Consider the following 17,210-nt stretch of genomic DNA (forward strand, 5'->3'; position numbering starts at 1 on the left):
CCAGCTCTTTCTGTTTATTGGTTCTCTCACACTCCAAATTCAAGGTGATGGCCTTCTCCTGCTATTATGTTACGACTTGTAATAATTTTAAACCTATCCCTTAGGAATTTACTTTGAAAACACTTCTGAGTATATATTGAAGAGCCATCTTTTAAAAGTCCAAACTTGACAACTTCTAACACACAACACACCATTTTTCGGTACAGTAAAGATCACAGGCAGCTGTGCAAGTATCCTCAGTAGCATTGCTGATACAGGTTTATCTGGGTAAGACCTAACTATTCAACTTGCTACGAACAATGGAATAAGAAATGATGCAAACTTCTGTAAAACGTAATGCACATTTGTGTTCTGTGGAATTTGCTTGGGCCCCAGCCCTACAGAGTACATACATCTGAGTTTTACACCTGACTAGTTCCACCAGTTGAGAGAGGGCTACTCATGCATATCATGTTAAATGTGAAAATAAATGCCTGCAGGATTGTAAAGAGCAACACAGGCACTGAAAAGACAGCATAATCTTGATGGGCAAATAACAAACATGTTCCTCCATGCAAAAAAAAAAAAAAAAGGCAAGCCTGCCATAATAGCTTCATTAATGCAAATTTGGCAAACACAGCACCATGGAGCCTGACTGCAATTTTTCCACTATAACCCTGACCTGTAACTCATTAACCTACCACTAAAACAGTATTCACCTCATGTTCAGTCCTTCAAAGCACTCAAAGGAAAAAGGAACTGGAATGAATTTTTATTCCCCTCCCCTGGAAAAAGGGCAAGGCATGCCATATTTGTAAAACTTCATAAACACTAGGAAAAGACTATTAAAAAAAAATCTGTGACTGACCCATTGCACGTGTTCATACAGCACTCAGAATCGCTTTCCTGATTTTTTGTCCACATTAACGCCATTAGACTGTAACTCTTCTTTGATATTGCATTGATCTCACATAAAAACAAACAAACCCCCCTGTAACACCAAAATTGCAAAGGTCCAAGACCAATGATAAAACTGCTTCTTCTTTATTTCCCTGGGTACTTGCCACCTGCCCCATGGCTAACACTGTACTCCATAACACTTCTGGGTATTTCTGCAAAACCCACAATGCCGCCAAAATGACTTAAATCTTCTCCTAGAACCGGAGTTCATGAATGGCTGTTCGTTTAGGAAGCATTAATGGGAGCCATTTGACCAAATACTAACCTTGTTTTCTCTTTCGTGGGATTGTGCAGAACTTAACCTAAAACTGAGCCCATATTTTTGCATGGGTTTATCAGAGTCTGTCTAATTGAAGACAGGTCCATAAATAAAACATCAGGCCATTTTTTTTCCTGTTATCCTCATTAGGATACGATTAGATCACAGAAAGGTCATAGTATGTGAAAAATTGTGAAGCATTAGATTAGACCCCTTTAATGGGAATAAAACCAATACTTCCCAAATTCCTTCAGGAAACTCAGATGGGTGGCTCACTTGAAATTTCCAAGCAACTGGCTGAAGAACTTCACTCCAGCTTCCTTGAACAAGTATAAGGTGTCATTTTTTGAAGAATTTGAGAGTGATTTCCTTCCTTTAGTTTTTGTATAAACCTAACTAAAGCACTGCAACTTCTAGACAAAGGAGCATAGGTCCTTGCAACCTTGGAAACAAAATATTATTTTTACTTCCTTTGATAAAATGTAGTTTTTCCTATCTTGAATCCCCCTATCTCATTATTTACTTTTATTTTAAGGTCACTGAATTTTCAGGTTGCCCCCTGACAGTAGCAAAAGTCACCCATAAGTTATCAATGCATGCAGACTAACCAACCCATTACTTTTCCTGTGCTCTGAAAATTGTTTAGTTAATACATCACCACTAAACTTAGAGATTCCTGGCCTCTACCTTGGTGTTTTCTGTTTCTATTTCAGACCAGAGAAGACCCTGTTTACCTTAAAGCCTGCCTGGTTTCTTCCAGCCTTATTAGCTGATGTAAGGAAAGAAGATAGGACTTCCTACAGTCCTGGGCAGTGACTCTGCAAGTCGTCTTGGAGATCGGAAAGACCGTGGAGCTTTCTGGGAAGAATCTTTCTATTGTTTTTATTTCTGCCCTCCAAGCCGTGTCATTAATGCTGCACAAGCACAGATATGCATAACTCTTACAAGTGACTATTTTTCAGAATTGGTGCCAAAAATGCAACCTATTGTGATTTGTGTTTTTAAGCTGCATAGCAGAGGCTGATCAGCACTGTGTCCGCATCTAGAGGCAAACTCCTGTGCTTATACAGGTGAATTACAGGTCTGGATGAACAGCAAGAGCAAGCTCGTCATTCCTGCAGGATTTTCTCTACTGCCAAGTCCAGTTCTATAAAATATGACCTTCAAATGGAGAGGAGGCCTAATCCTATTCTGAGTTACATGTACCTAATTTCAAAGCTTTATGCTTTGGTGCTGTTCCCATTGAGACAGGTACTGCTTGTTGCTCACTCTTCCTCCTCTTCACACACTTTTATCACTGAGATGCAGTTCTACAAAATCGCATTAGAAAGTAGTAGTTTGAGAGACTGTATCCCTGTTTTCTCCAGTAAAGCGCAGTCATATGGATATTAAAACAGTATCATTTCTTTTTTGTCTTTCCTATTCTTGGAAATGTTGGTTTATAATGGGTTAAAACTCTGCTGCTAAGCACTGGCCATTTTAAGGTGTATTCTTCTCCCCTGCTGATTTGCCCTCTGACCTTCTGGGGGCCAGGGCGGCTGCAGACTTCATTTTTACTCTATTTCCTGGTCTCTCTCCTGGCTGTGCACTCAATGTTTCCACAGCAGATTAATGACAGCTAATAATATCTGATATATCTGGACATTGCCACATAATGAGTTGCAGTCCCACTGGGTGCCCGAAGTGTCACTACTAACAAATTCACCAGAGCTGCACATAATTAGCATGTAAAGGGAGTGATCATGCAGTAAATCTGGAGGGGAAGATGGATAGCCCATGAGGAAAAAATATAAGGGAAAAACACTGTTCTTAACACTCATTGGTAAATGTATGTTTCTTGCCATGAATATTTTCTTGATAACAAACTGTGGACAGCTTACCTTTACAGTAACATTATTCCTTCCACAGCTGATAGGCAGAATTTCATTATGCCACTGCTAATGTTACAATATTTCTGGAAAATGTCACCATATGTAAATTAGAAGAGGTTAGGGTTTCCATCTCAGTTTTCTTTCAAGATGCACTGTCCCTTTCTCCTATGACCTAATTCTCCCCTCTGCAAGTTTACAGACATGGTAACGTTGACCCAACCCTTGCAAAATAAAATTGGCACTGGAGGATCTTCCTTCTGAAATAGCCAAATAGGAAAGAAGAAACTCAACACATGACAGAAAGAGCAAAGAAACAAGAGTAGAAATGAGCTTGCTTCATGAGGTTTTATCCAAAGTATAATCTTCCCTGACACATCAGAAAATACCCAATAAAGAAAAATGGAATGCATGGACAGCGTGAGTTACCTGACCTGATCTGAACACAGGTCTCTACCTTGTGACCACCTGGCTGCCCATCACATGCTAAATGCTGCCTGCAGTCTGGATATGTGCAGGCAAAGAGGCTTTCCCAGGAGAAGGAGGTTGACAAGGAGCAGATGAATTGTCCTGATGGGCTGTATCAGCCTGAAGAGCCCTAAACGGGGCAGTTCTGCTGTAGTTTAAGTCATTCACTCCTCCTCATTAGAAACCATTGCTCACCAATGCTAAAGACTTAATTTTGGTTTGAAGTTGTGTCATTTACAGGCCCTTTGCTTGTTTGACATCCGGGTGGGAACACTTGCTTTTACGTGACTCCAGCTCTGAGGTTTATTTGGGCAATTGGCCAAAATGTGGTTAATTCAAAGCGCAAGGGTTTTTTTTAAATTATTATTATTTGCTAAACAGAGAGGCCTTTGGCCCTGAAGGCTTCAGCCTTTAAATTGTTCTTGTTCATAAGGCACTTCTGTCATTTGAGGAGAAAAAAGTTAAGAAGGAAGCCTCACTTCAAAATAGAAACCCAAATCCCAATAAATAAACAAAGAAACAAAAATTTCTCTCTATAACACATACATTTTTTTCATGATAAATAATTATTTAGAGATGTGAAAAATTCATAGAGGTTTACTCTAATTTCTCTAGCTGCCTTCTGCAGAGAGAGAGCTTGGCCAGGAGAGCCTTGTGATCCTCAGGCTGGGCAAGCACGAGCTGACTCAGAACCAATTTTATATCAAAGACAGAAATTGTGCAGAGCTCAGGTACCAGCCCCTGTTTGTAATGCTGATGAGCACTACCAATAAACCTCGGCACTTTAAAGAGTGTGAACTGCTACTCAGCAGTGCAGGGAAGCACCCTGGAAATAACAGTAGCTGCTCTTGTCCACTATTGCGTTCCTGTTTCTGCCATTAGCTAAGTGCTCGTGGGCCCCCCAGATCAGCTCATAAGCTCTGAAAGTTTCTGTATCCGCAACTTAAACTGAATTTCATGCTGGCTCATGTTGGAGAACTCCATGTGGAGGCATGTGACTTTGGCTTTTATCTTTATCTTTTAAACTTTAAAAAGAAAGTTTCCAAACTGGATGTTGCACAGAAAAGTATAAACCCTAGAGGCTTAAAAAGAGCCCAGTTAATTAAGAAGTGAGAATTTCTTTTAAAAATCCCACAAGTTTTGCACCTTAGAAAGGGCAATCCTACTGGGGGGTTGGCGGGGGGAGAAAAATCTTTAAACTCTTCCTGACAAAGAACAACTTTAATTTTGAATCCGTTGTTCTATTACCTTCTCTCTTCAATCCATATGGTAACTCTCAGCACAGTTATTCATTTCAAGGTTTACCTTCCCACATAATTTCCTTGTATACAAAAAAACGCAAATGAAAAAAAAAACCACAAACCAAGAAGGCTTATATTGTTTATCTTGTTTTTAATGAAAGAATGAAGCTCACAGACTATCCAGCTCCCACAGGGACCATTTTTTTATGCAATCTTAATGATAATTAACTGACAGTGATTGATGGCCAGTACTGAGGTAATAGAAGATACAACTGCACCATTCTATCCAATTCACTTTTCTATTTTTTTATGAGTGCTTGTTTATTTCTGGATAACATCAAATGAATTATTTGTCCAATTTGAATTTCACATTTAAAGTTCATCTGAAACACATTTGCCCAACTGTTCTGTCACCTTGCTGACTGGGGTTTTGTATTCTCAAATTTCATTCTGTGTCAAGTTTAGGGAAGGCAACTACTTTTGCATTAGAAATACAAGAAAACACTCGTATACATGTCCATATGTTTTGTAGGTAAAAGTGTTTCTACTGGAAAATGGGCCCTGGCGTGCTGAGGCCATACAGAATTTTTGAATACGTCCACATGGAATTTTGTTGAAGGGAGCATGAGTCTTTTTTAGCTTAATTTCAAAATATTGTTGTTAGCATTGTAGACATCTCTAGGGCTATTTTTATATGCACTGAACTGTTTTATTACAAAATCACCTTTGTTAAAAAACTCCCAGAGTCTCACATCCAACTTTGGTCTTGTTAAATCTCACAGAATCTCATACATTGTCTAGAATGACTACATGAAATGACTACATTTTATGCTTTTTTCTTCAAATCCATTGTTTTAAATAATTGTTTCCATTATGCTGGTCGTGTCAGCCTTAAAATTTTGTATATATATCAACTGTTTTAAAAGCTTTTTGAAGAGGTCTATTGCTTTACCAGGAAAATGGTCCTATTTGAAATATCTATGTTACACAGAAGACCTCATGTTTTAAATTTCTTCATCTGACAGGTGAATTCTCTCTACTATTTTATCACTTGTTACATTTAAATGATATTATTTTAACTGCTTTTCTGAAACACTCTTTCTTTCTTTTATTGGTTGAAAGAAAAATAAGTTCTTTTTAGACATGCAGCATTTCCTTTACAGCTTCATTGCCCTTTCAGTGTGTCATTACATATAACAAAATGTACACGCAATGCATCCCTTGGGAGTTGAAGCTTACCACAGTGCAGTACTTTCAAAGTGAGCGTTTTATACCATTTGGCACCCTGATGACATGTGAGGTGACACCACTGATCTCTCAGGAGAGACATCACTGATTACTTACAGGTCTTGCTGATGAAGAAATTAGTCAATAATCATATTTTGTAAATTCTAGCAGCCTTTTTTTTCTTTCTCCCCCATGAGACACAGGTTGTGGTAAAACTGCATCTGCCTGGGCCTCAAGGCATGTTCAGTTTTTGCCTACGTTTATGCCCTCCTTGATGAGAGTAACAAATCAAGTTCAAGCATCCTGTACTGAAGGATCCTTCACCAAGTCAGACGCTGCTAAGCCCTGACTACTAGGTAAGGCTTCCATGGAGATCTATCAACAAGTCTCAATCATCTGTACAGGTTATTGCTCAGGGACAAAGGACACCTCTTTCCACCCAGGGGCTGCCTGCTGTCACTGAAGCATCCTTTTCCAATACAATCAGTGATCATTTGACACACAGGGGACTTCCAGGATTATGGCCAATAAACCTTCCCCACTATGAGAAGAACAATTAGTGGCCATGAATCATGCATTTTGAAGCACTAGAGAAGATGGGCAATACATAAATACCTCCTTACTTAAATGATTTTTGAGGAATGCTTTCCTTAAGAATAGGCTGGGAAATGTTGGTCTGTGCACAAGAGAACATACTCCTCACACAGAAATGACATGGTCCCACTGCTTCACAGACAACTACAAATGGAAAAAACAATTGCAAGAAAACCAAAGGTGATTTTTTTTTCTTCAACTGAAGGAATAAAGCAGCAACAACAACTGATTTTGTGTCAAAAGAAGACTTCCAAGTGACCTGAAATTAAACACTTCCTTCTCACATACTGCGAGCAAAGAAAAGGACACGATGCACTGAAGTTGCGACACAGGAGCCGGGAGAGGCATTTTTGCCCCTCACCCTACTGACTGGCACCTGAATGCAAACCCATCTTCCTCCTGAATGAAGTTGAATGAAATTCCCCCTGCCCTCCCCCAGGAAAGGATCCTGGCCACCAGGCAATTGCGTATTTCTGTCTCTGTGTACGAGGTTGGCAAAGGGAGAGCATTCTTCTTAATTTCCCCTGTAGAAGCACTGCCACATATTGCCATGGAGAGCACAGTAGCCACCCAGCTGGAGTCCTGCCTTGCCACTGGGCCAAATTCGGCTTTTTTTATAGAATGAGAAGCAGCACTAATAGGAGAGGCTGCGGGACTCCCCACCACTTCCCTCAATCTTAAATATTATAGCAATTCTGACATTCTATGGGCAAATAGGTGACTTAAGTTCAAAACCCATCAGGTAAAGTTGGAAAGGAACTGAGCTCTTCCGAGTCCTAACCTCTGTGATGCTGGAAAAGTTGAGAGGCCAGGGCAGCTTCATCCCCCACATTATAGAAGTTTAGTCTCAATTTCTTTCATCAGAGAAAATTACTCATGAACATGTGTTACTCATGAATGTAACACAAATCAGTGCTTTTCAGCAGGCTTGCTTCTAATTTTATGTACACCCATCTATCATATCTGTATAAGTAACATCAGGAACATATAGTAATGAAAACAATCATCTGATTATAAATCATCTGGTATCATCTGAAACAACCTTAGGTATCTTCACAACAAGCAGGAATTACACGTTGCATCCAGGACTTACTGAGATAATGATACTTTTATATTCTATGGTGCTTGCTGTGCGCAAAATAACGTCTGAGATCATTTAAGACCTAATGCCACAGCATAAAAGACATCCTTAATTTTATGCTGGTGGCCCATTATAAAACAAAATAACAGCTAGACTGATCTTCCAGGTCCCCTGTGCTGAGCTATTGCTTGCTCTCAGCAAGAAACAGGTACAGATTTGTGAATTTCTCCTGCCAATAGAACGACCTTTGTGTTTTGATACTTTTACTGCTACTGGTGGAGTCAGCTGCCAAAGTGCTTGTTAGCTGGAGACCGCATTTACAAAAGATTTGGATCAAAATGGCTTTGGTGGCTTTCAGGACAGAATCTGATTTACCTATACAAGTAGTCAGAGAGATCATCCTATACAGCAGAATCATGGCTGTTCTCTTTACTGTCTAAATCAAGCTTTCATTTTTCCGTTCAACTCTTAGGTCCACAGAGTGAGGAAAGATGAAGGAGCAGGGACTTAATCTTATTGTGTCTTGTACACCGTTAATTTAGAGGAATACATTTGAAAGTAGCAGCAGGCACCTAAATATACTGGAAGCAACAGAATCCGCATGCGCTGAAGAACGATGTGAAAGGATAGCAGTAAATTACATATTCTAGTCCCTAGTTTTAGACTTCCATGTCTGAAGATTTGGACCAGGCCTGTTCTCTTAGCTCCTATGGCACATGCCTGCCACGTGGGCAATGGAAATCCAACCTAGGATCAGCTAGGGATAACGTGGAGGAGATCAAGAACTCTGCCTCTGTTGTGACCCCAGTTTGATTTGAGGAGCTGAGACCTTACAGATGAAAAATGGAGGAGACATTCCTTCAACCGCACCTACTTGAGACAAACCAGAAAAATGAACAACGCACAAACCCCATGTCACTTTCTCTGGAAAGTTTCTTTTCAAAACAGAAGTATTTAGCTAAAAACATTTCCTCCCCTTCAAATTTTAGATATGCCTGGAAGAGAGCTCTATTTGAAGCAGGATGCTCACAGGATCATACGAATGTCTGCTCCAATTAATAGGAACAGAGTTTATTTCTGGGGAAAGGTCTTCCTCCCTTTGCCCCATTGAGTTTCAGGTGAGGTTTTCTAATGTCGTTTGAAGGTTGTTATCAAAGCAAGCAACCAGCCTCTTTCCAGAGTGGACAAATTAACTGATTAAAAGCTCTGCTAGTGTCATGACTCTGTATACCCAATTCTATTCTTACTGGACATACTGCTTGCCAAAATAATATTTAGTTAGGTCCAGATGCTCAGGCTTCCCTGTTGTTATACCCATTTGTACAGGCTCCCATTAATTTTGAGCCAATGTTACTTTGCCAACACCTTATGTAGGGGAATTGGATGATTGGAAAACAGCCCCTACTAAACTCAGTGATTCATCTAAACAAGTTTTGTTTCAGCAAAGCAAAATTTGTACCAGTCTGCATCCCAATTACCTCAGACAAATCTGCCATGATTTTTAATTACATTATTATTTTAAATTAATCCATCCGTGAATTACAGTTGTCTTTTGTTTATTCACTTGTTTAGACTGGTTTAAAAAAATGAGCAAACCTTTCAGCCATTTATAATAAAAGCAAAATTACTAAAAAGACCTACTTTTTTTTAGTTTGCATTAATGAGTTCATCCCAAAATATATATGGAATAATATAGGAAATTAAGTTATAAATGCAGGGATGTGCTCTGAGTCACCATGAAAATCTGCATGCAAATGCATAATAATCACAAATCTACATTATTACAATATTAAAAAATACCTACAATTAAATTATCATGTGGAAATAATCATAATGTTATTGGAAACTCAATTATTGTGGCAACCCTTGCCGGGGAATTAGCAGGCTATGGCAAAGGCAAGTCAGACCTGAATTCATCAAATATATATTATCACAATATTACATGTTCACTTCGATTCCATGCAAAGACAAACATCCTCACTCACTAGTATCTGCTCAATGCATTTGTATTATTCATGAACAACTCTGTGATCTATTATACATACAAAACTGATTGTACGCTGCTTGCCGGAGGCTACGATGCAGAGACACAGAATTAATTTTATTATATACACATGCATGATAATTGTGTAGAATTCGGTCAAATATCAAACTCTGCTCCTGTGCTCCATTATTTTACTTTCCAAAAAGAGGTCTAAGGTCAGCAGCAATTTCTCTTTGGCGACAGTGAAACTCTTTGTCATTTAGAGTAGAAAGTTCCTGGGTACTAATGAGCCTGGAGCTGTGATGAATGGTCACACATTCCCTTTCCTTTCCAACCCCCACCCATCAAAGGGAAAATGTAACTTTTATTGAGATTCTCAAGCATTCCTTGCCTCTCATGCACACTGAAGTCACTTTGGGCTGTGGACTTAGAGACTTGATTTGTCAGAGATGGAGGCAACTTTTTTGTTTGTTTTGGAGACTTGGCTAAAATTGTGTGAGAATATGATCAATACAATTAAGGAAACTTGTTTGCAGCTGTAGTTTTATTCCTGTAGGATTTGCTGTTATTTTCATGATGTTTAAGTAAACCCTCCAGAAGTGTTTTCAAAGGGCCATCTTTCCTGCTACAAGTTTTCATTAAAAACAAACTACTACCTCCCCCTTTCTTCAGTAGCACAAGAGACCGATAGGAAGCCCTTTTTCCTCTCCTCCCAAATCTTCCAAACGTTTTGCTGGAAAGACAAAGATTAGTACTATCCAAGACGTTTGCAGTTGTTTGAAGACACAGGGAGATAAAAATGCATCAAACTTGAGAAGGGACTTGAACAAGGCGCACGACCTCAAAGTCCTGGTCTGGATTCAAATGTCATTGAAAGTCAACAGGACACTTGACTTCAACATGTTTCAGTTTAGGAAAAAGCCAGGTCTAGGAGAGTAAGTGGAATGTGCAAATTTTGGCAACAATAACTACTGTCACTCAACTTCAGAGATGGGTATCAACGCCCATGTACTGCAGTTACACAAACACCCCTTAGCACACATGTAGCCCAGTTATCCAAAAGAGTTGTTTTGGGAATGAGAAAAAGAAAAAGGTCGTCTTTAACTGAGCAAAAAAACTGTCCAGTGTGCCATTCTCCACGCTGCATTAAAAATCAAACCCTGAAACATCTTTCCTTGTAGTTTCATTCACTCCCACTCTCCATCCACCATCCAGGCTTTTGGCTATCATGCTCATCTGAGTCTCTGAGCTTTAAGACTGAGGAACATTTACTCCACTGCATTCAGAGTATGGTTCCATTCAAGCATATCCCAAACCTGCTCTTGCATTACTGTGCTGCTTTCAACAGTCATAAGCAAAAGGTGCACTCCAATGCATTTATATTCTAGATTCATAGATACATTTATAGAAATAAAATGTAACAAGGACTCTAAAGGGTTTCTGTAAGTCTACTCATGAGCCAGGGGAGATTTAAACAACCTCATCTTTAAATCTATCATTTGTATGCTTATGTCGTGCTCAGAGCCCATAATTTTCATAGCTCTCAGGACAATGCAGGATGATCTGCATTTAGTAGTGCATGGCTCGCAAGTTTACCACAATATCATAAATTTACTATAAATTGGTAAAATCATCACTGTCCTAATTAAGGAATGTGATAGACACACAAGAAAATCTCAGGAAGGAGGAAGTGAACGAATCCCCCACATAACATGTGGCTCCATCACAAGAGGTAACAAGTGAACATGTTAAGCTGGGCTGTTTATCTTGGCTGACTCATAGCCATCAACAACAGAAACAGCAAAAACACAGCTCTGACCAGTCTCCAGGGCAGCAGTTTAGCCAACTGAAATGCTGGAGGTGGAGAAGAAAAGCCCTTGTGTTAAAGAAGATGTCAGTAAGGCATTTTGTCACTTAATTGTTTATAACTCCATTCTGTTCTTAAAGATTTCTGGTTTTAGGTAGGCACAAGCTGCACCTTTTTTAGTGATAGCAACGACTCCAAGGGAGCTGGCACCTTTTAAACATCCCACTCTTTCATGGTAAACCCATGATTATTTTCTGCCATTTCAGGCTGGCTAGGCAATTAGGTGAGCAGCAGGACCTTAAGGCTCAGGCAGCTTCATTTAACTTCAACCTTTGCTGTAAAAATAGGTAACATAAGCTGTCAAGTCGCAGAGATTTCTCCTGGAGATCGTTAGCTTGACAGGCTCTGGCAGGCAGTAAGATAATGGGGACAAAGGCCCTACCAAAACTGCTTGTTTTGTCATCATTACCCAAGACCTGTGAGTTCTTAGGTACATATATGAAATTTCAGTACTCCAAGCTTGTTCCTCTTGCTAGCATTAAACCCATGCAGTTTGAGTTCAGATAAAAATACAGATTTTAAGAAATTTAGTTGAACCTTATCCAAACTATCAAACCTCTTAACCACATGAGGAGATCAAACAATTTGAGAGGACACACTTTTATTAAACTTGAGATTGTTGCTCTGTCTAGTATGCCTGAAAACACCTCCATGGGTTACCCATGGCATTCTGGCACTTTCCCACTGGCCTTCCACTGCTAAAACATACAAAAACAAACAAGGAGAAAACCATAGCTGTTAAGCCACATCTTCCAAGCTTGTAGAATAAACTCATTTTAAAAATTATGTAGCTTTTAATTGGTTTGTCCAACTCCAGTTATTAGTAGCCACGCTAGAACCACCAGCTAAACAGCAAATTGTTGCAAAGACCAATGTTATTTCCTCAGTTAACATTTATTTTGCATGTGTCCATAAAAGCACTACATGGAAAGAGCGTGCACACACAGAACAAGTCTTGGCTTCATTTTCTTGCCAGCTATCAGACAGCATTGCTTATGCACAAATCTTTTGGTATTTAATATTCATAGTGCAGAAGCATCTACTGATCCCAATTAGGATCAAGAAATTTTATGAGAGGTGTTGTACAAGACAAAGATTGTCACAGTTCTGCCACAAAGCACTTACAGTTGGACAGGTTGACAACTCAACTATTGCTGCACTGTGCATTATGTGAGAATTATTTTTTAATGTTATTCTAGTCACCCTTAAATGCAAATATGACACTATAGGTAGCTGTATGTGGTAATGGAGGGCTTTCCACTTCTTGCAACGAATGCAGGACAATACTCTACTTCAGCAGCTACCGAGGCAAAATAGTTACTTTGTCTTACCAGGTTTTTTTTATATTTTATTTCAGTGGAAAATCAATGACATGATAGTATTAGTCAAGCTGAATCTAATTTAGAAGATAATTCTTTTTCAAACAAAAAAAAAGTTGGCCAAAATTAACAAAAGTATACATTTTGACTGTCTTCCTAATGGGAACAATTTGACATTTTGTTTCAAAATTCCGTAATATTTTTGAGAGATGTGTCCCTTCTCCAACACTTCTTTCCCCAGGAGAGACGACATAATAGTGGTTTGCTTGCGTTTGGTTTAACAGAACAATTACTCTCACTCTTAACCAATGACAAAAAGGCTTTTCTAGTTCATGAAGTACAAAAAAATAAGAAAAAAATCAAGTCTTTGCATAGCCCTATTGGCCATGATCAACCTTCCTTCTTGGGAGGCATATTAAGACAGAACAGGTCACCTTTGAGGTGAGTTTAGTATTTAAGTGTTCTTTGGGAAACCTGCATTGCTGACAGAGAACAGCTTTCCCAAGGCTGAGCAGAGAGCTGGATGGGATCAGAGCTCTGGAGTAACGTCTCCCAGTCACGTGCGATCCCCGGCTCTGTTCTGCAGCCCACTAAAGGCCCCTGGCAACCTGAGTCCCCCAAATGAGGCAGCAGAGGATGCTTCTTCAAATATCTCCTTCATGCCAAGGATGTTTCTATGGTAATTCTGCATTCAAAGTTACAGGCTCATGCTGTGTGAGAGGCTACACCAGGGCCGAAGGAGATGAATGAACCTACCTAAGGTTGTGCATACCCAGGGGGCTTCCATAATTTTGGGTGCACAGAAATACAAAGACGGAATAATGACAATGTTGTGCTGCACTTCAGTTGTTGAATTACTTCAATACCTTGCTCACAGATGTGTGCATGTGAATCTAATCAACCAAACTCCTTGCAGACAGCAGAGATTATTTTGAGATATTATTCCTGCTTCTGCTACAGAAAAAGAAGCACCAGCCTTTCATAACCTCTTGTATACTGGGATGTGTGTGTGCATACATACACAAACACACTCCCTCTCTCTATACATACAAAAAAAAAGCTGAGGATAAAAAGTTTCCTATATATAACACATTATTCTCAGAAAGATAAGACTTCTAATAACAGACTCACCTTTTCAGGTGGAAAAAACACACCAAAAACCTGTTTGATTGTTCATCTACCTAAACATTTACAACAAAAAAACAACAGGGGAAAAAGGAAAGGTGGCACTATCAGAAATAAATATCTGAAGAAAATGAGATTTTTCCATATCCCTTTAAATCCTAGAAAAAGAAGCTTTTCGGTGTCTTTTCTTCTTGAATCATTTTTTGCTTCAGATCCTAAAACAGCACATTCAACTATTCAATTTGCTGTTCAATAATAGGGACTCACATATTGTCTTTTAAATGCATACAAAAAAGTTGCACCTTTTTGCTTTCATTTTCCTTGTGTGTTTGTTGCATACTGACATCAAATTCCCTGCAGGCATCCTAACCTTGCAATTGGAGAAACATTGCTCTAGGGTTTTCCACGTGTCTAATACACCTGGATAGAAAGTGCTAATTGTCACCAACTTCCACTAAATGACAGCAGTAAGGCACAAAATATGCTTGATTTGCAGACTCTAGTGCCACTGGGAGTTAGCAGCAGATTAATAACTGTGCAGACCTCGAACATTCCCCTGGCACTGCCAGTCTGGGTTTCCAATGTAATGCCAGATTACGAGGCCTTTGTTTTCAGCTTGCTTTCCTAAGGAAATAAGGCTTAGGCAGTTGCACTCCCTCCCTGTGCATGTGTTTGACTGTCCTACCTTCCCACAGTAATTTCTGGTCAATCTGAATATGTTTTGTAGGAGGGTAGAGGTCACAAACGTACAACGGCCTTAGCAGTTTTGTGAAAAACAGGCAGCTAGGTAGATATAATCAAGCCTGAACTTAAGTGTTTTAAATATCCTGGCTTTCTAGATTCAGGTATTCTTATGGACAAACAAACCACCCTAATTCTGGTCAAGTTTTGTTAGTGCTGAAAGTAGAAGGCAGATGTGCCATAGCACATATTCAGCAGGCAGCAGCTCTTGCATCTGACCACCTTTACAGATCAGGTGTCAGACTAGATTCCCAGTTGTGTTTTCTTTTCTTTTTACAAACCTATATGCCAAAAATCCTATTTCAGCTTGAGGCTTTGAGTGCGCATCAGGAGGCAGCTTCTTGCACAGGTACAATCTTGCTCCAGTTTCCTCCAGATAAGTTCAGGGGCGAACACTTTACCTTCTCCTTTCTTCTTGGTCTGCTGCTCCTGCTGCTGTTTCCTCTCTGCTCTCGGCGCACATGGGCACGTACTCTTGGGTATGAGGACACCACCCCTATGGCATGCAAGCTTACTGACGGCTCTGGTGGCATTACAAAGCTCATTTCTGCATGCAGCAACATGATTATGGCGAAGGTGAGGGCGAGGTTGAGCAAATGCGTTTCAACACTTCTTTCTTGGTATTTATTACCATGCCGTAGCATTCCTGCAATCTGGCCTGCTGCTGCTCCAGCTGCTTATGCAAGCTCCTGATTGAGCGCAACAGCAGAAGCCGTCGGTACATAGCTAGCTGGAGCCGGTACTTCTCCTTTTCCTCCTTTTTCTTATTTTCTAAGGTCTCCATTACTTTTGCAGTCTTCGTCCAAATCACCCGGCCCAGACTCCCCGCCTGCGGTGTGTGGCAGCTACCAGGGTCGTTCCCGGGCAGGGCAGTGACAGCCTGCAGGGGCTCGCCAGCCTCACTGGGCACCCTTGGGACCTGCGGCACCTCTGAACTCAGGGTGCCATTGCAGCAGGGACTTTCGGAGCACGGGGAGGCAATGCCCATAGGCTGCAGTTTACCGACTGCCGTGGGGTATGATGAGCCACCTAAGCCACCTAATGATGTATTTACAGCTGTCAGATGATGCTCAGCCAACCCAGAGGCTGTCCTCTGTGCCTGGCTACCACTAACCATCTCTGGGCCAGCAAGGGCTTTTGCCTGGGCCACAGCCTTGCTGGAGAGGACGGACAGTCTTCCTGGCACTGCTGAGCTTCCCTTGTCTTCATTAAGGCTGGCTAACAAAGGGCTGGCAGAACCACCAGGGGATGCCGTTACAGCATCACGATTCGGAAATGGGTCTTCATCATCGCTGTTATTTTGGATCTTCTCTTCATCTCTTGGCATTACGCCTACTGTCTCAGCCATTTATTGCATAAGCTACAGAAAGTTTCTGTGGAGAAAGTGGAAGCAAGAGGATTTCATTCCCACATACACACACACAGAAGCCCAGTGCAGAGTGACATTTGAAGAAAGAACCTCTCTTTATATTTAAGCAATGGACCTATTACTTTTCTAATAAAGCACAACCCTTGGGTCACTTCAGGCCATTTCTTGTGATTTGCATTAGATGTTCTTCGAGACACAACATTAATCCAATAATAATTAAAATGATATACTGTACTATTAACATTCTCAAATCTTTAAAGGCAAGCGATCTATCCCTGCAGCACTGGCTGTGCTGACTAATTAAACAGAATACAGTTGTAAATGGGCATTGTAAGCACTTCTCCCATTTAAGAACACAGCTCTAACAAGTGTAGTTTGTAGAGACAGGTGAGTTATCAGGATTGATCAGCTTTAAAGGGAGGTGGATGTACCACAAACAGCAGGTTGCATTTAAATGCCCTCTCCAAAATTAACGTCTGCTACCAGTTTGTTTACAAGGTTGCCTTTTCCCCTCCTATTAACTCTAACAGTAAAGCTATATTAGCACCATGCTAGCCATAGACAGGAAAAAGAAACCAAACACTTACCGAGGTTACTGGGGGAAAGGAAAAGAGTTACAGTGCATTGTGTCTGTGTATCATGTTTTCTTGAATGTGAGTCAGCACAATCTGGAACAGAAACATCACGGTGCTGGAGCAGGAGCAGCAACAGCATTACGCTGTTCCACCCAGCAACAACACAGTCAGTCCCAATCACAGAGGAGTGCAGGGCTGGTTTGTTTCTCCCCAAGAAGATATTCCTCCCTGGCATCCAGCTTTTATGTCATCTTTGAGCACCAAAATGAAAACCAGAGTTGGATGACACTTCTTTTCCCACCTCAAAACCAAACTTACCTGATTCACTCATTCTACAGGGGGACAATATCTATGGCCCTTCCCATCCCTGCCAGTCAGCAAGGAGGTAACACAACACCAAAAAGAGGGCGAGGCATTCTGGACTCCAGTGTACACATTTTCCTTCAGAGAAAATAAGCTTAGATAAACTTTAGCTGCGTGAACAAGCTAAACCCAAAAATGAAACAAGCATTCAGCTCCAACTGAATGCTAAGCATAAAGGCAGGCAGAAGCC

At 40.4% G+C, this 17,210-nt stretch overlaps 1 protein-coding gene across 1 annotated transcript; it reads right to left on the minus strand.

The window, feature by feature from the left end:
• Window positions 1-15,278: 15,278 nt before the first annotated feature.
• LOC140647627 (uncharacterized) lies at window positions 15,279-16,061 on the minus strand. Its single transcript, XM_072852441.1, has one exon. It carries the CDS (start codon window positions 16,059-16,061, stop codon window positions 15,279-15,281), a length of 783 nt encoding a protein of 260 aa, XP_072708542.1.
• Window positions 16,062-17,210: the final 1,149 nt, after the last annotated feature.

Source organism: Ciconia boyciana, chromosome 2 (genome assembly GCF_034638445.1).
Source record: "Ciconia boyciana chromosome 2, ASM3463844v1, whole genome shotgun sequence".
Taxonomy (NCBI): domain Eukaryota; kingdom Metazoa; phylum Chordata; class Aves; order Ciconiiformes; family Ciconiidae; genus Ciconia; species Ciconia boyciana.